This window comes from Nipponia nippon, unplaced genomic scaffold (assembly GCF_047370975.1).
Source record: "Nipponia nippon isolate SJK-2023a ecotype South Korea unplaced genomic scaffold, ASM4737097v1 scaffold_1, whole genome shotgun sequence".
NCBI lineage: Eukaryota > Metazoa > Chordata > Aves > Pelecaniformes > Threskiornithidae > Nipponia > Nipponia nippon.
The window spans coordinates 22,856,157-22,881,705 of record NW_028262290.1 but is presented as its reverse complement, the minus strand read 5'-3'; the positions used below and the strand labels follow the sequence as shown (position 1 = coordinate 22,881,705).

Below are 25,549 nucleotides of genomic sequence, written 5' to 3'. Positions count from 1 at the left end.
TTTCAGAGGAAATATACAAAAATCCTCTGGAACAGTATCATTTGCACACAGATTCAAAATAGCATTAGCTTTTATGCTGGAATAGTAGTGTTGCTCATAGCTGCTTGGAGAGAATAATTCAGAAACAGAGAATAGAAATGAACCAGAGATTTTAATACTACTAGTATTCTGGATACAGCAGTCAGACATGCCACCAACGGCAATGTTGTTTCTAAACCACCTCACAATTTTATTCTAGTACACAAGTTTTTATTATTGTTTTAGCAGGAGAGATTGATGGCATATGGTTGAGACATAATCTATCAATGCTAAAGTAAGCATAACTATTCTTTAAAGAATTAAAGTATGTATTGAATTTCAAGAAATTACCCTGTAAATTGCTCCTGAAAAAGACAGACACCTTTAATTTGAGGAAGTAAAAAAGTCTCTTTCCTGAAGATAACCAAGGCAATTATTCTATTTGACAAAGTATCTCCAACAAATTAAAAACGTATCACTTACCTATCCCTATCTCTCCGAGAACCAGCTCGTAAGCCACTACTTCTCCGCATTTCTCTCTCTCGCTCCCTTTCCCGATCTCTCTCTCCCCTATTTCGCAATCTCTGCATCAGACCTGAAGGGGAAAAAGCCTCATAAACTTAAACATCTTTATATTTCTCTCCCCTACTTAAGTTTCAGTGTAAGGAGGACACAGTTTTGGAAGACAGCTTGAAAGACATCAATGATATAGAACCACTTCACTTAAAGTAGTGATTGGAGTTCAGCCAAACTCAAGAAAGGAACCTAAAGTGTTTGTACCAACTTACAAATGCCAAAATACTTCAGGAGTTTATATATACTTTCAAAAACATTAAAATGTATTTGTGATAAGCCAGATGGAGTAGTCATATGAAAGGGTATAAGCTCTTACTAGCTAAAATCTTGACAATTATTACCTACTGGAGAGAAAGATGGTCAAAAAAGCTAAGAGCCTCTAAAGCAGACTCTTGTTTCAAGAAAAACAAGAGCTTCCTGTTTCTGAAAGCAGAAAAAAAAAAAAAAGCTATTTCCTTGCCTCAGAGACGTAACATGCAAAATTTTCACAGTTCCCGTGTTAAGCCAATGAGAAATCTCTGAGACAATGCCAAGTATTTCAATGCAAAAAAGCATCCAAGGTTTTTATGAATGTTATCTGTAGATTAACTGCTGTGCATCACTTACTTGTATGGGTACCCTTGTTGGCATTCTGAATACAATCTAGATTTGGCAGTTTCTCGTTTGACAGAAAAGCCTGTGCAATAGCAGTATAAAAGCTTCGTGCTACACCGCTGCCTTCTCCGGGCTCATCCTTAAAAGTAACTTTTACTCTGTGTACAGCCATCGGAGTGGTAGCACACCTGCGACCAAAATGATTGTTGAGCTGCCTCATGGTCTGCTGAATTAGAAGATCTCTGTCTCGATCAACCTAGTAAAAACACAAAAAAGTTTCCTTTTCTTTACCAATCATCATACCGACAGAATTTCAGCTTCACAAGAAGTTTCTGAACACTTCTGCACAGACTCAGAAAATACCAATTAGACTCTGAAAAACAGTAAAAAAAACCCCAAGAAACTACAGAGTAATTGCAACACAGCTCACCTGCTTGCAGACTCTGAAATACAACTTCTCCTATCAAGTTACTGCAATGTTCAATAATTCAACTTTTAATGAAAAGAAATTCAGAAGATAAACTAACATTTTTTACCTCCAACGTTAAATCCCTGGATTGCTGGTTTCTAAGTTTTTCCATCTCCCTGCGGAATTTTGATTCCTTTACTTCAAAGCCACCTAACTCAGTCAAGATCTTAAAATAAAAAAACAAAACAAAACAAAAACCAAAATCAGAATAATGAGGGAGGTTCACAATTTAGTAAGTGTCCTTATGCTGCGAAATACATACCGATCCAGGCTCTGCTCCAACATCTTCCATGAATACTCTACCGAACAACTCTAAAGAAAGGCGCCAGCGTCCCAGCAACATGTCATGAGATATAACCATGCCCATGAAGCTACACTGTGGCCTGACAGAAGGAGGGGGAAAAAAATGACAGACAAGCAAGACTGAGTTACATTTCAGACACATTTTGTGTACTTTTTTCATTTTAAAGCCTATCAAACACAAACTACAAATTCAAACTAAAGTAAGCTACCCATTAATTTAAAAAGATGTTTCAGAGTCCCAAATATCCTTTTATCAGTTCAGTAATATTTCATAGAGTAATTTTTAACTCAACCTACCTGAAAGATGCGAGAGGTGGCCCTTCACTTTCTGTCAATCCTATCTCTGCCAACAAGCTGCTTTTCAGTTGTGCTGCAAGATCATGAGCTGAAGGCCCTGGCTTTGAACTCTCAGATTCTTCTGCAGGCACGTTTTGTTCCTCCCCTTCCTTCTTTTGCCGATTTTGCATGCTCATAACATTTTTTAAGTTGGCTGCATAAGACATTTTAGTTGGAAGAACCTAAACAAGGAGAAGTAAAATTTAATTGCACTTTCAAAGCAGTCTAGAAGGCTTTTTCAGGATATATATATATATATATATATGTATATATAATTTTTAAACCACACAAAAGTGAGCACTGTAATTGACCTGTTAAAACACAATAACCTCAATCATTTCAACAAATACGAAAAAACATTTTCCCACTTTATGTTTGCATTTCATATGCTTGCCATTTAATGCTCACTCTGTAGGCGAGTCAAATCTACTGGGCTATAAGGACATTTAATTCTTTTTATCACAAATAATTATATAATTGGCATTTCAAAACTAACTCAGGATTGTACTGCAGCCTTTAAAAACACTGCCTGAAATCTGCTATGAATCAGTAATCATAAAAATTCCTATATTTAAAAAAAATTAAGTATACTTTTCATAAAAAGTCCAAGTTTTCACACTTACTGGGCTTTTAAATTATCATTCTGAAAGCTACTTAAAATTCTCTCTGAAAACATTAAAGTGTCTTTTTAAGGAATGAACGTACTAGCTTAAATTACCCTATTGTTTAAAATAGTAAAACCTTTAAATCTACCTCAAGGCAGTTTCTATCCACTGTAACTTCCATTAAGCATTTCCCGCTGTTGGCAGAAGACGAATACAGACCCTGACTTGGTCGGCCAAATAGATCTTCTTTGCGAGCATTTGGCTGAAAATTAACAAAAGCATTCTGGGTAAATAATATACTTCAGTTAGAAATGAAAAAGCAAACTGCAGTTTTCTTCCAGAACACCATCTCTGATGTCACCTGTAATAGATGGGGCTGGTCTGCCAGGGGGATGGCCTCTGCCAGAGGAACCTCAAAAGGATTGGGTGGAATGCAGCCGAGGAACGTCATAGAGTCTGATCGTCTGAAAAACGGATGGTTTTGGCCAGTCTCTGCTGGGAGGGAGTCGTCATCTTTGTCGTTGAGTGTAGCACCTAAATATCAGAGAAGATTTCAATTCAATTTTCACAGTTATAAAAGCAAAGGATTTAAAATACCAAAAATTAATACGCTTCCCTCTTAGCTATCTGACTGGACGAGCATCTCTGCAAGTTTAATACTTCTACAGGATGCTTCCACAAATCCTGTATTTTTATTAAGTTGCTTAGTCATCACTTTTATTCTTTTTACTGTAACTAACTTTACTGAACATGCACTCCTACACTATATGTACTTAGTATAGAGTATACATTCTATCATTTCAGCAGTAGTTTCATCAGATTAAAAACTATCAGTTTAACTCTCATTAAAATTTTAAATTCTGTCATTGTGTAAAATGATAAGTAAGGGCACAAATTCTGCAGTTTAGAGAGAAAGGGGACAAAAAGAGGGCCCCAAAATGAGAACAGGCAATGCCAGAAGAAATTTGGTAAAGTAACAATGATAAGAAAATCTTACTAAAACCCAGCTTTCATGTAACATATACAAGTAGCAGAATTTATTCAGTCTCAGCTAGCTAAAGGGGAAAAAAACACTAATAAAGTGTCGCATTTGGGCATGCTATAGAAGTGTTTCTGTATACTAACTTTGATTGGTGTCATCATCGTTTTCATGTTCTGAATCTTCATTGTCAAGACCCAGTTCCAGTAGTTCCCGAGTTCTTACAAAGCAAAAGTAAAAAAAAAAAAAAAAAGAAAGAAGAAAGAAGAGTCAATCCTCTTGAAGAAAAAATTAGGCAAAACATTTACATCTGTAGCAATGAATAAAAGCAAGAGTATAATCAGTAAGTGTACTTGAGAGCTATACATAACAGGAACGAACTCACTCTAAAATCAAAGTACTGCAGAGTACTTCTCATTCCATATTCACCCACTACATTACTCGCAGAGTTACCCTTACAGCCATTTGGCCACTACCAAGTTTAAGCTAAAAAGTTACAGCTTCACACAGTGATGGGTATGCTTGTTTTTAAAGATTATGTCAATATAAAAAACCTAGGCACCCTGCATTAGTGGAAGAAATATGTAAGTGAATACTATTCTAAAATTTACTGGTGTACAATATGCTTAGTCCTATAAAAATAATGTCACTGATCACATTTCAGAAGGTGAGTCTGCAAGCTGCATATTAAAGAAGTGGATTTCACTGTATTATAAAAAGGATCAAGAACTTTGATTCGTATTAACTTCTGGCAAACTGCATTGTGAAATATGTTCTGAAACTAGATGAAGACCGATAAAAGTTCATTTCATACAGGCTACTAAAATGTCATTTAACAGAGGCAACTGACTGTTTGAATTTGAACCACTCACCTTTAATTGAAAAGGTCTAGGCCTTCATAGTTTTATAAGCATTTAAAGGGAATTTTGCAATTCTTCGACGAACAGTTATTTGACAGATTTCAATATGTGTATTTTTGAGGACAAAGCACATTCCAGAAGTATGTTATTGCCTGGAAAAGGCTTAAAGCCACAGTTCTTAACTACTCAAGTCAGCCAGCCCCAAAACTCCATCAGTTACTGTATTAAATCATCCCTACTTGTGAGGAAATTACTGTTGACAACAACATCCTCTAGTATACATTTTGAGGTCATAACAAGCCTTACGTTACCAAGACATATTGAACATAACATTGGAACTGAAGCAGCAGTCCAATATATATCTAAAATATCGCTACCTCATATTTTATAGTTACTAAGTTTGTAGAGAAAAGGAAAAGTTACATTTGACATGTGATATTGAAAATTAGGGGCAGGAAGGGGCAAAGACTTGCATTTATTTAGCTGTTGACTAGGACTGTTCAGGTACATTACCTCAAAATTTAGAAAGAAACAGGAACAGATGGTGTAGACTACCAACATGTGGACGTTTCTATGATCATTAATGGCCATTTCAAACCAAAGAACATTTAAAAAAAAAATCTTACAACGTTTTAAAAAGTAATAAATGCACCTCGTAAAATGCTACAGTAGAAGTAGCAGGGATTTTCAACTTAAGGACATTTTCAGCTACTGATTTCCCTACTGTGCTTTAAATCATCAGGCAAGTCTCAAATACCCACAATCAAATGGAAAGCAGAACTACTAAGCCCATCATACCAGACTTTGACATCTTCTCCCGTGTCATTCTTAACATGTTTGACAGAATTCTAAATAAGTTATCATGTTAAATGTGAGGAGCAGATTGCATTTTTCAGCTGAGAAATTGTCCTGAGTATATCTTTTAGAGGCACTGCCATGGAGTTAAAAATCAAACTCAAGTTTCAGTGATAAGAAAACCTTTTACAGCAATCAGCATAAAAAGATTTGAACATGATCCTGCAACAGGCTTATCAATCAAACATACATACATTATATCATAGAATACCAGGTTGCAAGGGACCTCAAGGATCATCTGGTCCAACCTTTCTAGCACAGTCTAGATGAGATGGCCCAGCACCCTGTCCAGCTGAGTCTTAAACGTGTTCAGCGCAGCAGAGTCAACCACTTCCCTGGGGAGATTATTCCAATGGTTGACTGTTCTCACTGTGAAAAATTTACGTCTTGTGTCCAATCAGAATCTCCCTGGGAGTAACTTGTACCCATTACCCCCTGTCCTCACCATGTGACTCCTTGTAAAAAGGGAGTCTCCATCTTCTTTGTAGCCACTCTTGAAGTACTGGTACAAGCTGACGAGATCACCTCTAAGCCTCCTGTTCTCACACGGGAGGCTTCCCAGACCCTTGATCCTCTTGGTGGCCCTTCTCTGGACCCCCTCCAGCCTGTTCACATCTTTTTTGTGTAACGGGGACCAGAACTGAGCACAGTATTCCAGGTGTGGCCTGACAAGCACTGAGTAGAGTGGGATAATGACTTCTTTATCTCTGCTGGTGATGCCCTTGTTGATGCAGCCCAGCATCCTATTGGCCTTCTTGGCCGCAGCAGCACACTGTTCACTCATCTTGAGCTTCCTGTCCACCAGGACCCCCAGGTCCCTTTCCACAGAGCTGCTCTCCAGCCAGGGGGATCCCAGTCTGAGCTGCACTGCTGAGGGAGCTGGGGTTGTTTAGTCTGGAGAAGAGGAGGCTGAATGGAGACCTTATTGCTCTCTACAACTACCTGAAAGGAGGTTATAGTGAGGTGGATGTCGGTCTCTTCTCCCTAGTAACACGCAATAGGACAAGAGGAAACGGCCTCAAGCTGCGCCAGGGGAGGTTTAAGTTGGATATTAGGAAAAACTTCTTCACCAAAAGGGCAGTCAGGCACTGGAACAGGCTGCCCAGGGAAGTGGTTGAGTCTCCATCCCTGGAGGTATTTAAAAGACGGGTAGACGTGGTGCTTGAGGACATGGTTTAGTGGTGGACTTGGCAGTGATAGGTTAACGGTTGGACCTGATGATCTTAAGGGTCTTTTCCAACCTTAACGATTCTATGATTCTATGATTATGTTTTCCCAGGTGCAAGACTTTACGCTTGTCTTTGTTAAACTGTATAGCCCACTCTTCCAGCCTGTCCAGATCTTCCTGCAGGGTGGCTCTCCCTTCCAGAGTGTCTACTTCCCCACTCAATTTGGTGTCATCTGCAAACTTCATCAGGCTACACTTGATCCCGTTATCCAGATTGCTTATGAAGATATTGAATAGCGTTGGGCCCAATATCGATCTCTGGGGGACCCCACTCGTGATGGGTTGCCAGTTTGAAAAAGAGCTGTTTGCCACCACCCTTTGGGTCTGGCCCGTCAGCCAATTCCTCACCCACTGCACAGATCACTTGTCCAGGTCATAACGCATCAGTTTCTCCAGGAGGAGGCCATGCGGAACCGTATCAAAGGCCTTGGAGAAGTCCAAGTAGACAACATCAACCACTCGCCCCATGTCAACCGAGCAGGTCACTTTATCACAGAGGGCCACCAGATTTGTCAGGCACGATCTGCCTTTTGTGAAGCCATGTTGGCTTTTCCCAATCACGTGCTTCATTTGACTCGTGATGGCCCCCAGGAGGATCCGTTCAATGACTGTCCTGGGGATTGAGGTAAGACTGATGGGCCTATAATTACCCTGATCCTCCCTTGAACCCTTCTTGTAGATAGGGGTAACATTGGCCTTCCTCAAGTCCTCTGGGACATCCCCCAATCTCCATGACGTCTCAAAGATTATAGAGAGTGGCCCCGCAATGACGTCAGCCAGCTCTCTCAACACCCTCGGGTGGATGGCATCAGGGCCCATCGATTTGTAGGGGTCAAGCTGCTGTAATAATTCACATACTGACTCCTTCTTCACTGATGGTGGGTCTATGTTTGGATCCTCCTGGATTTTTATTCCCAACGCCTGGAATCCAACAGTGTTGGTAAAGACAGAGGTGAAGAAGATGTTGAGAACCTCTGCCTTTTCAGCATTGTCGGTGACTGATTCACCTCTACTGTTTAACAGTGGGCCTATGCCACTATATATGTTGTTCTTATAATACGCATGTTACTACACACACACACATTTAGATATATGTATATATTTTTATGAGTTGCTGAGTAACAATGCCAATGACTGAAACAAAAGGGCATATGCCACTTTTGCACAAGTTTTTGTTTCTATGAGTCAGCCACAATACCTTTTCCGTTCCAGCTGAGGAGTATCCAGTGTTGTCTGTTGATTCATTGCTTTAATCCAATAAATAAGGGCTTGAAAAACATATGCTACATGCTTTAGTGAACAGACATCTAAAACAGGAAGAACATCTGAGTGCTCATCGTTGTGAGAACGCATCAAAGACAGTGCGTAGTTCAGGAAATCACCACGTGCTGACATCATTCCCTGACGGGCACTGAGTAAAGTAGCACGTCTAGTGAAAGAAAAGGATTGAATGCAGAGAGATTAGGCATCACAGTAGAATGCAGCCTTTACATATTAGTCTCTGTATTTGAAATATGGATGTAAAAAAGAAAACCCACAAAAACAGTGTGATAATAAGAGTAACAATCACGGTTTTGTGCTTTACTATAAGCATCTCAGGTGCAGTACATATTATAAACAGTTAATACTTGAGATGAATCTAATATGTCAGAATAAACCAAGTAGGAGCAACAACACAGGAAGTCAACTTAAATCAAAACAGTAACTCCACTGCCGCATTACAAAATTAGATTCCTAAAATGTCAGCGAACAAGAAGATTTGACTGTAAAACTGGTAATTCATACCGCATGCAGTAATCAAACTGTTTTCATACCTTCTTCCCTCGAGTGTTCTTAAGCTAGCTTCCTCACGGGCTGTCATCCTTTCCCTTCTGGCTGAGTTCTGAGAGGCATGGAGAGGATGATTTGGATGCCCAGGATCACCAGCAGATGCTAATGCAGAACCATAACGCAGCTGAGCTTCAGTAGAGTCCATAATACTAACCATCCAATTCCAAGTAGGAATAAGCTTTTCTTCTACGTAATTCTATAGAAAATGAGATTTAATGAGTTTTGCAAACAATAGAACTAGATGATGAGAATGCAATCTCTACATAAGTCTCCACCATGGCTTTTACAGTTACACCTGATTCCCTACAAACAAAGAGGCTGTAAAACCACATTCAAGAATGACCAATGAACAGTTTCCGAAAGCTCTGTTGAGACTGCTGATTTACTGTCGTGGTATGCAGCTCTCATCACTTAATACCTTGTGTCTGGAAAGCATTGTCACCATCCTCTCTCCCTTCTGGGCATCTCTTCTACTCCTCACCTTATGACCACCCAGCATCTCCCAGGTGCGCACATCCTGGGGATTTTGGTCCAATTCCTGACTTTCTAGTAGCTTTAACGGGCCTCATCCCGCTATGGCATTCACCAGCCAGATCTTTCACCATTCTTCACCCCTTGCAGCTTACTCAGTGAAGATGACAAAGTTAGACTTGCATAGACAACTATGTCTGCATACAAACCTCTCCTCCTGGTCCAGTCTTTTCTTTACCAGTTCCCAATACTGGCTCTGGAGCCTGCTTTTCTTGCCATTTGCTAACTCCGTTGACCTGTTAGGTTTTTTTATCTGACATCAGTCTGCTTTCTTCATTCCTCTACATTCTGGTCTTCAAAAACATCCCTCACACTTCAAGTGTTCTTGTATCCACTCAACTAACAACATGCTGTCTCAACCCCATTTCTGTATCCAAATGAAACTTCCACTGTCAAGCTTTCACATTCTAACACAAATCTCTTACTGCCTCAGCTGGACAGCTCTCCTGGGCACTTGTCTGGCCAAAAGGTAACCTTTGCAAAACATCTCTACTCAGCAGAGACAGTATTTTCCCCCTAAGAATCTCCTGAACAGAAACCAATTTTAGCTTCCTCCATAATAAAACTATGTTCTCTTATTTCTTTCCCTGCATGTTTCCCCCAGTGTTTGATCCCAGAATATCCTTGTAATGTTCCTCTCCCAAATCAGAAGCCTTTTTCTTCCATCGCACTGTGAAAATAGAGCCATACAAATACTTTGTGGCTCAATTACAAGTAAACATATTGTCATTTTCACATCCCAGCCCACAGTACTACGAACAGAAAACACCATCACTTGATTTCCTGGGCTACCCTAAGCAGCAGTATTACTCCGACAGTTGATTTTTGTACTAAATTCAGCACAGCTGATTTCATTCTATACTCTATGCCCACGTGCAAGTTGATACATACTTTCTGAACACACTGAAGTTCCTCCTGTGTTGTTAATCTCTGAAACTTCTTTCTATACATGCCAGACACCAGTCTTCCCTTTCACGTATTTTCTCTAAAGATACATTTTGCATGTACTTTCAAAAACCAACAGTCAAGAGCACTGTATCAAAAACTATGCACATAACAGGGACAGGGTGATCATGTCCCTGAAGGAAGGGACAGCGAACAGTACATTTACCTGTACAAATCTTTTATCTCATTTAATTATTTGGCCCTTACTAACTTTTTTCTTTTATAGACTCAACAGTCCACCTCAAAAAGAACAGGGCAAAAGATGTCTAGTAGACATCCTAGTATCTCCAAAGCAGTCAATCCTGACTTAACTATTAATTAGATACCAGTCAGACTTAGTTGGAAAAAATAATCAACTGAAATTCCTTTTTTGAAAAGAATGTATGTATATGAAATATGAACAATTTAATGGAATTAGTAACTACAGCTACTTCAGCCTACACTATCTCTCATATGAGGAAAGGCTGAGAGAGCTGGGACAGTTTACACTCAAGAAACAAACTCAGGAGGATCTTACCAGTATGTATAAATACCTGATAAAAAGGTATAAACTATACAAAAACAGGTTCTTCTCAGTGATATCCAGAGAATGGACAAGAGGCAGTAGTTACAAACTGAAATACTTGGAAAGTCTATTTAAACTCAAGAAAAAACTTTTTTACTATGAGAGTTGTCAAACATTTAGCAGGTTGCCCAGAGGACCTGTGGAGTCTCCATCCTTGGAGATATTCAAAACGTAACTGGACACAGTCCTAAGCAGCTTTCTCTTGTTGACCCTGCAGGGAATTTGGACTAGACAATCTTCAGAGGTCAGTTTCAACCTCAACAATTCTATGATTTTACCTAAAAAAAACCCGAACTGTATTGAAATTATGCTTCCCTACAGAGATTTGGATGTTCTTACCTGCAAGTTAACTGCATCTTGATAAGTCAGCTTCACTGCAGCCGGGATCTGGGAGTATACTAAATGATTGTACTTGGGAATCAGACCCATCAGATCAGATATTTGCCGTATCACAATACTGTATGCTCTTGCTAAACTGCTTGCAGATGTCAAATAGCTGCTTGCATTGCTGGCTTCAAGTGCTGCAGCTGCTGCTGCAGCACTCGTACTGATGGTACCACTCCGACGTAGGTTTGATGGATCAATGTAAATCAAGCCCGCTGAACTTGCTAAACATAAAATAAGGTATGGCATTAATGAATTTGTTTAACCTTTGCTATGTATTTTCTGTATTGACTGATATCATGAACATTTCTAGAAATAAACTTGTAAATATTACTGACGTCACAACTGTAACTAGCAAAAAATTACTAGCTACAGTAAGCATATCTTCTTAAGAACTACAACAGATCCTTCCTTTTGTTAAATTCAAAACCAGAAATGGAACAGTCAAGATAGGTCAAGCACTGTCCTTCTAAGACGAATAGATAAGATTTCATCCTTAAGAGAACAAACAAAAGCAGAGGAAGGAACAAAGCCAGAGTTAACTGACATTCATGTGTGCATTTTACTCAGACTTGCCTGCTGGGGCTGACGTACTAGAAGGAGCAGTGCTAGTAGTCCTCTGGTTTTGGGTATTACGTACAGCCCATTGCATGGAACGGGGAGCTTGGGCAGCACCATTGGCATGTGAGCTATTTGTGGTTCGTTCCAGAGGCTCATCAAGCATGAAGGTCTCCTGCTCTATGTCATCACTCTGACTGCTGCTGCTATCAGAGTCACTGGAATCATTTGATTGAGAGTCATCTTCAGAAAAAAATGCTGGAACACTGCTAGCTCCTGTTGAGGAAAATAAGCAATGAACAGTAACTGACAACTGCACCTGTGTGCACGTATACATGCACCTTGTCAGCGTTGCAAACTTTTCCCATGAAAAGAAACTACACGTACTAAAAAGGTTCAAGTACGGCTACTGAAAATCTTTTAATAAATTATCCTTATGACATACTGCTAATTTTCCACAGGTTTCATGAAAAATCAGTAAAATTACTTACATTTCAAAAGATAAATTAAGAAAGAATTTGATTTAAAAATTCTTCACTGATTCTGCCCCCAGGCAACGAATTCTAAAAATTATGCTTTCAAACTGGACAGTAGAGCAGTTGCTTTCAAAAAGCCTTAAAAAGACTGGTCATGTTCTGTGTTTTGTTTTAAACCATATCTAACTTCTACACTAAAAATGAGTGAAAACATTTCATTTCACTTCACAAGAGTGCAAGGTAGTATCTGGCTAGCACATGCAGAAGCTCCGTAAGAGCAAAAAAAGATAGGCCACATCTTAGTACACCTCCTTGTCCAGAAAGTCTGCATAGTACCTTACAATTACAGGCAAAGGAAAAGCAAAGGAAAAACGGGAAACATGGGGAAGGCGGAGGTGGGAGCGAAAAAGCTGGATAAAAAGAAAAAAATAAAGAAAGGGAAAATAAGATTACAAGGGAAAGGTTATTTGTTAAAATGTCATAACCAGGTAATTCTCGCTCTGCCCATTCTAGTTGTGAAGTAAGTAATTTCTCTAGTATACCTCTGGAGTGCTGGATGCAGTCCAGATCCAAAGGCAAAGAATAATATTTTTTAGGTGAAGGCAGTTCTGCCCTTGTTAAGGCCATATTCAATCACTAACACATTTCTTTTTCCGGTAGAACTTAATCCTAGTATCTAAATTTAAACAGCTACATTAAACACAAGATGATGTGGCGTACCTGCTTCTGACCCAGCAGTAGCTGCAGTGACAACACTTCTGCGCCCACTAGCATTGTCCTGATTACTGTGGTTACTCTCACTGTCACTTTCTGTTTCAGCAGCAGCTAGCAAATCCAACTCCATATCACTCCCTATAAAAACAATATACAAAACATCTCATGTTTAGAAAGAGAAAAAAATAGAACGACTGTAGTGACTCATATAAGACACATCAAGCAAGACTCAGAGCCTCTTACTATAGCAGAAGTTAAGGGATATGCAGGGAGAGATCATAAAAGCAGTGCAAACATGCAGCAATACTTGGAGCATATTTTGTTATTTTCCAGCAATTAGCAACCCCTGACCCTCTCACTCTGTACTGCACATATACATTCAACATACACACTGAAAATTAAGACTTTAAGGATTCAGAATTAGTCAGTCAAGCCGAAAGACTCCACAACTCCTCATGCACATGTATGATAACAATAAACCATATGCTGTTTCTAAGGAATACCTAAAAACTTGAAGAAAACCTCTACTTAAAAATACAGGTTCTATTCAAGTTTAAGTTTTGAGAATTAAATGTTCTGAATACTCAGCAAGTAAAATAAACAGATTTCCTGTACTGTAAATGGGTTGACTGGAAACACAAGGCACAGTCCAAAAGAGACAATAATTTTTTTTTAATCATAGCTTTGGGCCATCTAATCCCAAACTAACTAATATAAGACAAGTCATATCAATGGCAAGAATTTTCACTCATAATGGATTCATTTTGTCTACAAAATATTGAACCGTAATTTAGTATTTTGTGATTGGTTTGAAAACTAACTCACCATGATTCAGATCGCTTTTGAGAACACATCTACCAAAACCACTATTCCATCATTAGCCACACAAGAGCTAGGCTGTTTTTTTAGTCCTTCAAGTAGTTTATGTCAACAACATTTTACAGTAGCAAACACAAAAGGCAAAATAGATATTGTTAAGCAAGCATATAACATTTGGGTTTTTTTTCAATCCTTTGGTACCTTAATATTTTCTCCTCGTGCAGAAAGAGAAAAATAAAAATGTTCATGTACTTGCCTACCGTGAGTTATCTATAATTTTACTAATCTCCTTTTGTAAGATGTGTAGTCTGAAAACCCTTGGATTCTCTCATGCAAGTCTCTCAAAATCATTATCACTGGTGACTCCAAAGACGCTTTTTGGTTTTGATGCACAGTTTGCTCATCCAAGCAGTAATGTGCATGATGTACGTTATACGTACCATCTTCATCGTGCTCGTCATGCTGTCCTTCTGCTTCAGCATTTTCTTCACCATGTTCTTCCTGTTCATCATGATGGTCTTCTTCACCAGCTACGCCCTCAACCACCTCAACCTGGAAGGAGCATTGTAATTTTATGCTAGAATAGCTTCCATATCAGAAATTATTTAGATATTTTCAAAAACTCAGTGCAAGATTTGATTTTAAAACTAAGAAACAAAAAAAACACATCTAAGAAAGATGAGCTCACAATTGAATTGATGTGAACAGAAAATGAACTTACAGCCACAGTAGTTGTACATGGTTGCACAGTCCACAGTGTTGTGGGGAAAAAAAAAAATCAGGCCCACAAATAAAACACAGCCTTGGGCATTAGATTTTAATGCTGAAAGGGTAAAACTGGCTATAAAACCTAGAATTAGTTTCTAAATATTCAAGAGCTACCATGCTAGTAAAAGACCCTTCGGTTCTCTAATAGAATTTACGTAATAGCAACCATGTGCTGAAAGACTTAAAAACTCTTTTAACAGGGAGTTACAATATAGCGTAAGTTTATATATAAAGGAAATGACAGATGTATTTATTAGTATTCTAAATCATATTGTAATTCTGTCAAATGCAATGCACTTAGCATACTCTGAAATGACTAAATATTGCTGAATACAAAAGAATGATCACAAAGCTTTGTTAAAACAAAATGCTTATGGCATGGTAGGACTCCATGAAGTACTACTCAATATCTTTTGCAAATCAGAGGTCTTGATGCATGGATTTCTGGTTCAGATGTTAAAGCATGTACGAATGCATTAGGTGCCACACTGAGAAGAACAAAAAAAAAAAAAAAAACCCAAAAAAAAAGAAAACTGACCTCTTCCACATCTGCTGAAACGATATCATCTTGTTCTTCATCCCTGCCACGAACTGGTTGTGACTGGCTGATTCGTCTTTGCTGAGGATTCCTTATGATGTAGGATGACTGAGACTGACTAGAACTTTAAAAAAACAAAACCCAAACAAGTAGATTTGGACCTCTGGACATCACTGAACCTAAATTACTGTAGAAATCTGTCAGTAGGAATGTACTTCTAGAATGCTTGGCCAGAATAAGAAGCCTCACCATACTTCTGTTAATGCAAAGCTAACAAAACCCCAAAACAAAGCCACCTTTAACAAGTCTTTGAAACAAACAAATAGTGAGCTTTAGCCAATTTTACCTGCTAGACTGGTCAGATGATGGTCTGGGTGGCAGAGGCTCCACAGAAAACAGTTCTTCGCTTCCCTGCATGGCATCTATACTAGTGCTAGCAAGAGTAAAGGGTGCTGTAGGACGTGCAATTCCCATCCTGACCGGAATAATTAGAGATTCTGCTACATTGCACAACTCTTCAACAGCATAGGGCAATAATGCCTGGAATACACGTTTACATTTTCCAATCGGCTGTGGAATAAAATTGCTAGGGAAAAAAATATGGGAAAATGAAGGTCAAATACGTCTTTTTTTCCAAAATACTTTATGGAGATATCAAATTCCCCCCCCCCCCCCCCCAAAAGTCAAGACAATTATCTTTAACTGAAACATACATTCATGTGTGTATAGTAACAATATACACAGATATTCATGTCAGTTAAAAACACTTATCATTCAGTTATTTGAGACTAAGGCTGGATATCTAAATCTATTACTGACAAACAACCATATACTGCAATTTTAACACGTTAAAAAACCCTACTTCCAAAAATCCTAACATTTTAAACAAAAAGGTTCAGTATGAACATGTAAGTTTAACAAGCATTGCATTAAAAAGCTACATGACATACCAGCAGCTATTGCACAATCTTGAGGTTTGCACCTTTCCACGCAACGCTGCCTACAGACTGCGAATTAATTCACGTTTTTGCCTACTGTTGATTTGTATCAACTCATTAATGAGAGAATAAATATTTAAATAAAAATAAAATAAAATAAAATAAAATAAAATAAAATAAAATAAAATAAAATAAAAACAAACCACCGCAACCAACACACACACAACCCCTACCACTTACTTTTTCTTTTTGGAGGAAGCCATTTCCACACTAAGAATGACAAACACTCTTGCCACAGAACGCAGGAATCTCATTGTAACAGCAATAGCTTCTTCTCTGCGTCCTGGCGTATACTTGTTTTGTAATTCCTTTACCAGAGTACCCAGCAAAGTATCTAAGAGCTGTAGAAACAGGTCATTACAACCCAATAATGGTGTGTAATTTAGAAGCATGAAACAAGACAGATTAATATTCAAAGGGAGACCACAGTCATAACAGTATAAATTCACAAAACCACAACTAATGAAGTTATTTTCAAATTAGTCTCCAAGCATATCACCCAAGGTACACTATAGTATCACATTATTCAGAAAATCTATGTAAAACACAGCTAAGAGTGCTTACCAAAATGTCTGCTGTACACTTGACAATAAGGCAGTGTGTAAAACAGTCCAAGCGAATAGTTCCACTTTGCTGATTAAGGTAAACTTGTTCTTCAGGCAGAAGATGACCTATCCTACTGCTTGCACTAAGACTTGGAAAAAACAAAAAGAAAGGAAATAAATTTTATGTAAGTCAGCAGGTCTCAAATACCAGATCAAACTTTACATTGACAACTATGTGTAAATACACACGGGTCTTTATTTTCCTGGGAGCCAAACATGATCATGGACTTCAGTGCATTCCAGTCCTGCAAAACACGTTCCAAAGCAAGCTGGGCAAAACGAGGAGGTTCTAAATCGTGATCAGGCATATCAGAATCTAAAGAGACAAAAAAGCAATATAAGAAAGAGGTACTGAAAAATGGAATTTGCCATTTGTTTCACTGAAGCAGCTCCTACCTTCAGGATTTGCAGTTTTACGATTACGATCTTCCCTAATTCTAGGTGGTCTGTACTGGCAGTGTTCCACGGTTTGCCTGGCAACTGTCTGTACTAAAAACAGCAGCAGATGTTCTCCCCTGTAATGAAAAATTTATTAGTGGAGATATGATATACCACATGTTCAAAAATAATAAAAATTATTCTGCCGTAGTCATTGCAAATATGAACTTGCCTGCTATTTGGCATGGTAACAAGATTTGTGGTGGTAAGCAGGCGGTAAAGGAGATCAAGGCGAGCAGACTTTTGTCCAGCAATTAGTGTTTTACACTTGCACTTTTCCCAGCAATCACAGTAGGCGGTTGGAGATGTTCGTTTGAGCCTACAAGAAATAGAAAAGGTGAGCTGCAACACTGTTCAGTAATACACTAAATATTTTCTACACAGGCTGAGGGTGTTGGTGTACACATTAAGATTCCTGCTAGAGTTTTTTGTTTATTATAGTAGAAAGATGCCAAAGCCTAGCTTAAAAGAGAAATGCAGAGTTTATTTGTGGCAACACTTGACATTTGTTATTCTTGTTTCCTACACTCATTTTAAGAGGGCAGTTTCACTACAGAGCTTTCCATAGTGCCTTAGTAAAATTCATCCAAGACCATTTATTCTTCCCCTAAATAGCCTCCAGCCAAGAAAGTTAAGTTGGAAAACCTCACAACATGCAGTAAAACCTCAGTAATTGTTACAAGGCTGAGAATATCTTTATAGTTGTATCTGTTAGCCTGTTACAGCTAGGATATGAATGCTGTAACATTTACACCCTGTAACAGTGGCACAAAACATCTGCAGCTTCAAAGCTTTGGCCAGGCTGATCGGAGACATCTTGACTGTTCATTTGACTGCTTGCTCACTTTTCCCTTTATTATCCCTATTGATCTCAGGGATTAATATGCTACACTTCTTTCTGAAAGTTTACAAGAATGATCGGTCATCAGGATTCATTGTCTTCAGAAAACTCCTGGAGGCACCCAAAAAGAAAACATGGTATTATTTAGATATATTATTCTTAGAATATTAAGCACTTTGAGGGTGTCAGAATTACTCATTTACTCTAAATTCTACAAAGTGAAAAGTACAAGACTGCTTCAGGTTACTCTTTCAATTCTGACCCATAAAATAAATCGAGAGCAGAAGGAAACGGAGATATTTTACGTATTTTATTAATCTGCTGTTCTCTAATATCTGACCACTTCAACCAAGGGGAAAAAAAACTATTAACTGTCAGTAAACAAATGAAACCACAAAATATTGATTTAATTGTAAAAAACAGAACACAATACTTACTTGCAGTCATGTCCTTTGTGACAGACCCTTGCACATTCTGTGCAACAACAAAGAGATTCCAATAGGCCACATGTTCGGCATTCAAATATATCCTAAAAAAAATTTACCAGAAATATTATGCGTAGTTTTCTCCCTACAGCAGTTGCAATCTCACAGCATTTCAGGTTACAATAAAATTGCACTTCTTCAAACTGATGCCTTCACTTAGAAGTCAATTCTAGAAAGTGAAACTTTGTTGTTAATTAGAATATTCAGTGTTTTCAAAGAGCTGTTTGCATGAAAATTTCTGTCAAAGCTAGCCAGAGGAGAAAAGCCACACCCGTAACAGCCATATTCTGACCAACACAGCCAGCTCTGAAAGTACAAAGCAATTAGGGGAGGCAGTAACTATACCAGCCTTAAAAGTTACAGTAATTAAAACAATGCAACTTCAATAATTTAAAAATTAGATTAGTAGACTAACACAATACATGGTTGAAACACATTCTTATTTACTTAAAAAGACAAAAAAAAAAGCCTTACTTGGTTAATATGTTCTGCACCAGTCCATGTAAAACTGCATGTATCATTACAACACAAAACATACAAAGGAGAGTCATCTGGATTTGTACCAGAAGGACAAACCATTCCCATAAACACATCATCTTCTTTTTCGCTGGAAGTTGCTTCGGCTAAAAGAACAATAGAATAGCAGTGTTACAACCACCCCAGAAAAATGACAGAAACCCACCAACAGAACCCGTATTTGACAGACATTTGCCATTACAAAATCCCATACAGAATTAGAAGTATGAATAAAGTTTCTGTCACAGTTTTTTGAGAAAGCTTTCTGCTTGTCACGTTACAGGTATTTCTTATAGAAGCTCCTGCAACTTCCTGCCTGAAAAATGCAACCACCAAATCTTCTGCAGTTTTAAATTCACTGATATTCTAATCCATTCAGTGGATCGTCATTTTGAAGGATTAAAAAATAACGTATGGGTAATATTCTTATAAGGAACACACACAGTCCTATAGACCTTGTCACACCACAGTTCTAATCTGCTTAAATTTCTGCTGAAGTTCAACTTCACATATTTCTCTTAAACAATTAAATACCAACATCAAAAGAGAATCACAAAACATGTGTTTGTATAGAAGTCTTTTCAGGAATAGGATCTAGCTTGGCATACTGCTTTATCATATTTTTTTTTTCCAATTCAAAGAAAGAAGTTCCAGGTGATACCTTTGTGCTACTGAAAAATAGTACCTTAATCCACTGATGTTTGTAAAGCAATGAAATGCTGAAAAGACTATAAAGAACACAAAAGCAATAATATTAATAGAAATCTATCGTAATATACACACTACAAAAGAGGAAGACATTCCATAAGAGCAAGATTTCCAAAACATGCAGTAATATACAGTGTTTTGGAAAGAGGTGTTTACCACCATCACCAGTTGCTCAAGCACATGTAATTTCACTCACAAAAAAAAGCACTGTTAATAATGAATCTGCACACATGCCAAACTTTAGAAGGAAATCACACGCTAATAATTACTGAAACTGGTGTACCTTTAGCAATTTTCTGTGCAGTTTCTAGAATTGTAATTGCAGCAGGATATGCTCGGCCGCTAACTGCTGACATAAATGGTGTCATGCCTCTTGCATCCCTAGGGAAAAAAACAACAGACAAGTTAAAACACACTGAAATTTTGTTGTTATAACAGGGGAGGTAGGAAATAAATATATGAAAACTTAGCACTGCAAATCTTGTGCAAACAGAAAAAAACACAGAGTGAATAAGCACTCTTTTATTTGTTTTATTTCTGTGAAATGGACCTAATTTTAAGGGATTTCAGGACACAAATACAGCCAATATTTTAGCATTCTCCATTTTAACTAATGCACCTTTAAATAACCTTTTTAAAAAGGCTTCTATGTAATAAATTTCAGGTGATATAACATTACAAAGGATAGTGAGAATTCATATGAAAATCCTTACTTAGCTGACAGCAATTCTCGAAGATAAGGTTGTAAAACAACACTATCACATAGTAATTTCAGTATGAAATGAGCATTTGCCTTCCGATCCTTTGATTCCACTACAGATGGTTCAGTAGAAGGACCTATAATGAGAAAAAAAAATTGCAGAAAAACAGTTTTTCCTCAGAAAATTACTACCTACTAAAAGCAAATAATCCAATGTTTCACTGGGGTGATTAATCAGTAGCTTGACTATTCAGTGGTTTGCCAGTTTCAGTAACATTTTACTGAAGTACTGTAACTTTCAGTTCCAAGTTACGTTCTGAAATACAGACAGTAATTCCAATTTCATACTGATTACCATATTTTTACATATTTGTCATTCCCCAGGTATATAATTTTTACATAAAACACAGCACGGTGCTTCATTTACTTTCTGCACACTTGTGAAATTCTGCTTCAATCCAGTCTTCATCTGATAAGAGGCATTTTCATATGCAGAAAGTCTGCGCAAGCAAAGACAGCTTTTGAGATCATTTTCCTTCTAAAGCATAATCAGACAAGCAGTATGTCCTCACCTGGTATCGTGGAGGTGCTAGGTCCTTGGCTGGTGCCAGTCGCTGCTGTGGTAAGAGATCCCACAGCGGGGGCCAGGATAAAATCAATGTCACCATCTTTCAGTAAACAGAACAGCAGGATGTATATCAATACATAAAAACATCCCTAACAACATGCTCTTTCTGCAATGTCTAACACACTGCAGGTTTTAATTGGTACTCTTTCGTACAAATGGCCACATTCCTAGATTAGTAATGTAACTCAACATTACAAAACACACTTCACAGAAGTTTGACACCAGCGTTAGAAAGACACATACTGGATTTAAAAACAGCTGTTAAGTCTTCAGTAAACTCTTAAAGCTTCCTCAGTGACGTCTTGCTACCTCAACGACATTAGGTATTTTAGTCTCATGCTGAAATCTAAGCGATTCACCTTAAAAGCCAATGGTTCCCTTATTAAATCTCTCATTCTACAGTCTGATGTGATACGTGAGCAGACTTACCCGGATCCATTGCAGGAGGATCTGGAACCCAGCTGGGAGGAGCTATTGGTGGAGAAACTGGGTCCTGGTGATCACTTGATGAAGCACCAGCTTCATGTCTGCCCAATCCAGCAGCTCTCAAGGATCTTCTCATCATTTCCCTTAATCTCAAACTGAATACGAAACCAAAGTAAAAATACTATCTCATTTTTATTTATAATTAACATTTTAAAGCAGAATTTCACACTGAAAAAGGAAACCAAACTCTTATCATCTCCATTTTTCTTCAGGATAAAGAAGAATGAGCAAAGATGTATTTTTCATTCCTGTATTCCATTTTGTTGCAACAGAATCATAGAATCACAGAATCGTCAAGGCTGGAAAAGACCCTCAAGATCAAGTCCACCCGTCAACCTATCACTGCCAAGTTCATCTATACCATGTCTTCAAGCACCGTATCTATCCATTCTTTAAATACCTCCAGGGATGGAGACTCAACCACTTCCCTGGGCAGCCTGTTCCAATGCTTGAACACCCTCTCGGTGAAGAAGTTTTTCCTAATATCCAACCTAAACTTCCCCTGGCGCAGCTTGAGGCCGTTTCCTCTCGTCCTATCGCTTGTTACTAGGGAGAAGAGACCGACCCCCACCTCGCTACAACCTCCTTTCAGGTAGTTGTAGAGAGCAATCAGGTCTCCCCTCAGCCTCCTCTTCTCCAGACTAAACAACCCCAGCTCCCTCAGCCTCTCCTCATAAGACTTGTGCTCCAGACCCTTCACCAGCTTCGTTGCCCTCCTCTGGACACGCTCCAGCACCTCCATGTCCTTCTGGTAGTGAGGGGCCCAAAACTGAACACAGTACTCAAGGTGCAGCCTCACCAGTGCCGAGTACAGGGGCACGATCACCTCCCTGGTCCTGCTGGCCACACTATTCTTGATACAAACCAGGATGCCATTGCGGCCCTCTTGGCCACCTGAGCACACTGCTGGCTCATGGTCAGGCGGCTGTCAACCAACACCCCCAGGTCCTTTTCCGCCAGGCAGCTCTCCAGCCACTCCTCCCCCAGCCTGTAGCGTTGCACGGGGTTGTTGTGACCCAAGTGCAGGACCCAGCACTTGGCCTTGTTCAATCTCATGCAGTTGGCCCCGGCCCATCGGTCCAGCCTGTCCAGGTCCCTCTGAAGGGCCTTCCTACCCTCCAGCAGATCGACACTTCCACCTAACTTGGTGTCATCTGCAAACTTACTGAGGGTGCACCCGATCCCCTCATCCAGATCATCAATGAAGATATTGAACAGGACTGGCCCCAGTACTGAGCCCTGGGGAACACCACTCGTGACCGGCCCCCAACTGGGTTTGACTCCAGTTGAATATAATGGCCTTGGAAGAAGAGTCAGCCAGCAACGTATCAAGACAGATTTGAGCCCAGAACGCATCCCTAGTCACTACAGCACTGCTTCTTGCAGGGAGCTGCAGCTGATGGGCATTATTACCACTATTTGACATTCCTTTTACCCCCAACTCATTGCCAGGGGTGTTAAGCTTGTGCAAGGATTTGCTCTTATTGCTGCTGTTTTTTAAAATCTAACTGCAAGAGGTTAATAAAAGAATAAAAATGGAGCTTGAAAAAAAAAATGTTGAAGGAGTTATTTGTTTAAAGTTATTTAACATGGAAGTGCTACTTTACTGACGACAGTCAGAAAACAACTTCAAGAAATTCTGTATCATCTTACTAGAGGGAAAGGTAGTAGAAATAAGGTAGAAGCCAAAGAACCCAGTGTGATACAAAGGGGTACAAACACAAAGGTGGTTTTGTGGTTTTTTTTAAATGCACTTCCTCTTAAGAGTAATGTCTCCTACAGAATGTGGGAGGGAAGCTTCAACCCTTACCCTTATCTCCCATATGAAAAAGATCATGGCAATGAGGACCGTAGCTTGGGAAAGATAAAGACATCATTTCATGTCAATTGCTTTGACTACAGAGCTAAGTAAAAAAATGGTACTACGCCCTCATCCAGAGTGGTCTGAACTGACTAGAACTCAGTACAGATACCATCAAATTCCCTTGACATGAGCACCACTCAGTTACCATCATGGAAAGTGGAAGAACAAAAATGTTATCAGAAATTATGATTCTGTCAGGGTCAGAAACCTGTCCTTTAGAGCCACCTCAATACAAAGGACTCCCACTATAACAATGATTGCTTAGGATAAACAGAATCAAGTTCTTCCCCACTGGTGTTATGTTGATCTCAGTATTATTTATCTGCGTAAGTGACCACTTCCCTCAGAAATTCTCTTAAAAGAACAAGCCTGGGTGCTACTACAGTACTTCCGTGATACTTAATTCTCCTTGGTGAAGAACACTAGAAATTCCCTTTCCCCACAAGGAGGAGCATTTCCACTTTACAACTGGGGAGACAATGCCCCAACCCCAGAAAACAGAATTCGTTTAGAGATATCCTGCCATTAATTCTCACACCAGAAAAGGCTTCAAAAAAAACATTAGAGCTCTAGTTTGGTGCTTGAAGAAGTGAAATCTGATTTAAAACTAGCAGTAGAGCCCATTCTTAAACTAGACTGAAGGAAAGCATTAATAAGAGATTGGTAATTAATACAGAAATTAGCATACAGAAGACAAGAAGAAATCGTTAGTCAGTTTACCTTCTGCTGCTTGATGATCCTGCCCGATTTCCTGGACCATTACTTGACACAACGGAGATTGCATTTGCAATAGCTTCCACAGCCGAGAGCCTTTCAGCAAATGTATTCCTTTCAGAGCGCTCTGCTTCTGAAAAATTAAGAAAAGCGTTAGCGCCAAAATGTCATTTGGGAAATTATAAGGAAGGAGTATAAAGTATGAAATGTCACTAATCATAAAATGTTCCCTGCATTTTTTTTTTTTTAAAAGATTTAGAGGGACAGAGTAGGTTCATATACAAATTTTTATTTTGGATGAGCTTAGCCATGATTCTGACTGGGCTTGGTTTCTAAAAGGCCATCAAGGAAGGAAATTCAAGGAAGGAAATTCAAGGCACCCGAATTCCAGAACAAGCTTTCAGTTTTCAGTATCATCAAGAGACAAGGACCTATCACATAGCTGATTCCAGACACCTGCTCAGTCAAGGCTTCAAAAGTAATGACAACCAAAAAAACCCAGACCACCACAAAAAAATAAAACAAAACAAAACAACAACCCAAAAAAAAACCCCACACACTTCACAATGAGCAGCTATGAACAACAATGCAAAGTTGTGGGCTTGTAATACACACACTCTACTTACGAGCATGCTTAGGAACACTAACTGTGTTACGAGTACAGTAAGGTAGCACAATCAGTTTACATCAGAAAGAATGAGCATTTCTTCTAACATCTAAAACCCTAAGCACCGTAACACCTAAAGGTTCTAGTCATAACAAGGACCTAATTGTGCTAAGTGCTATACGGAATATAAAAAAATTCCCTAGTTGTACAGTTAAAGTATAGCTTGAAGCAGCCAACTGAATCAAAGACCTAATGTAGATTTATTTATCTGCAAGATAAATACACAGGCAAAACAGTAAAGTCAGCTGTACAAGGTTTGCACAGAGTAACAGTCATTGCTTCTTTAGGAGCTACCGACAATTAAAGATCGCATAGCCACTACATAGCAAATTATGAATTACTACAGCCATGGATCCAGAAAGAACTGAAAGAGAAGGCACTTTCAGCATGATACAGGTCAGGAGAGGGGCAATTTTCCTCTTAGAGTGAAAGACAATTTTTGGTACAAACTCGAAGAAAAAGGTGTATTTCTGAAAAAAGAAAAAAAAAAAATCCTTAAAGTGATTGATCATTCTTTCAGGACATGTCTCAAAGTTGCTATGGCTAATGCTCACTTTCCATTTAAAGGCTTTTCAACTGACAGTCACCATCCTCTGCACGCTATTTTCTCCACTGACAGTACTAACACCTGGATAATTCCCTTTTTATTTTTTCTTTTTTTAAAAAAAACAAGAATGTACTATGAATACCTTTGAGTTCATAGAATAAGGTAATTCAATGGTGTTTGTCAGCTTTTATAGCATGTTTATTCTTTAGATCTTTCTACTCATCACTACCTGAAGTAGAAAAGATCTTAGGTTTTGCTTGTTCTCAAGCATGTGCAGGTTTCTTAGACAAGTCACCTACTACCCACAGCAGATGACTATCAAGCACTTAGCAGAATATTACTCTTCTGCCCCGAGTTCTATACTAGTTGACCTGTAGCTGTCAATGAACTGCCATTGTATT

General features: G+C 38.8%; 1 protein-coding gene across 3 annotated transcripts in view; it reads right to left on the bottom strand.

The window, feature by feature from the left end:
- UBR5 (ubiquitin protein ligase E3 component n-recognin 5) overlaps positions 1 to 25,549 on the bottom strand; it is a 95,473-nt gene that overhangs the window by 9,744 nt on the left and 60,180 nt on the right. Inside the window, exons 23-50 of one of the 3 annotated variants that reach the window (XM_087748372.1) lie at positions 23,941 to 24,067; positions 21,300 to 21,451; positions 20,815 to 20,910; positions 20,256 to 20,379; positions 19,826 to 19,923; positions 18,793 to 18,941; positions 18,271 to 18,362; positions 17,165 to 17,311; positions 16,951 to 17,069; positions 16,744 to 16,870; positions 16,514 to 16,643; positions 16,130 to 16,290; positions 15,298 to 15,537; positions 14,952 to 15,075; positions 14,086 to 14,197; positions 12,833 to 12,964; positions 11,655 to 11,912; positions 11,034 to 11,302; positions 8,638 to 8,849; positions 8,022 to 8,252; positions 4,027 to 4,100; positions 3,263 to 3,435; positions 3,050 to 3,184; positions 2,258 to 2,478; positions 1,920 to 2,040; positions 1,716 to 1,823; positions 1,201 to 1,444; positions 502 to 613 (exon numbers count right to left, since the gene is read on the bottom strand). In XM_087748372.1, coding sequence (XP_087604498.1) covers positions 502 to 613; positions 1,201 to 1,444; positions 1,716 to 1,823; positions 1,920 to 2,040; positions 2,258 to 2,478; positions 3,050 to 3,184; positions 3,263 to 3,435; positions 4,027 to 4,100; positions 8,022 to 8,252; positions 8,638 to 8,849; positions 11,034 to 11,302; positions 11,655 to 11,912; positions 12,833 to 12,964; positions 14,086 to 14,197; positions 14,952 to 15,075; positions 15,298 to 15,537; positions 16,130 to 16,290; positions 16,514 to 16,643; positions 16,744 to 16,870; positions 16,951 to 17,069; positions 17,165 to 17,311; positions 18,271 to 18,362; positions 18,793 to 18,941; positions 19,826 to 19,923; positions 20,256 to 20,379; positions 20,815 to 20,910; positions 21,300 to 21,451; positions 23,941 to 24,067 — 4,288 coding nt within the window. The remainder of the gene's footprint in view (positions 1 to 501; positions 614 to 1,200; positions 1,445 to 1,715; positions 1,824 to 1,919; positions 2,041 to 2,257; positions 2,479 to 3,049; positions 3,185 to 3,262; positions 3,436 to 4,026; positions 4,101 to 8,021; positions 8,253 to 8,637; positions 8,850 to 11,033; positions 11,303 to 11,654; positions 11,913 to 12,832; positions 12,965 to 14,085; positions 14,198 to 14,951; positions 15,076 to 15,297; positions 15,538 to 16,129; positions 16,291 to 16,513; positions 16,644 to 16,743; positions 16,871 to 16,950; positions 17,070 to 17,164; positions 17,312 to 18,270; positions 18,363 to 18,792; positions 18,942 to 19,825; positions 19,924 to 20,255; positions 20,380 to 20,814; positions 20,911 to 21,299; positions 21,452 to 23,940; positions 24,068 to 25,549) is intronic. The other 2 variants (XM_087748380.1, XM_087748389.1) reach the window with 2 other exon arrangements.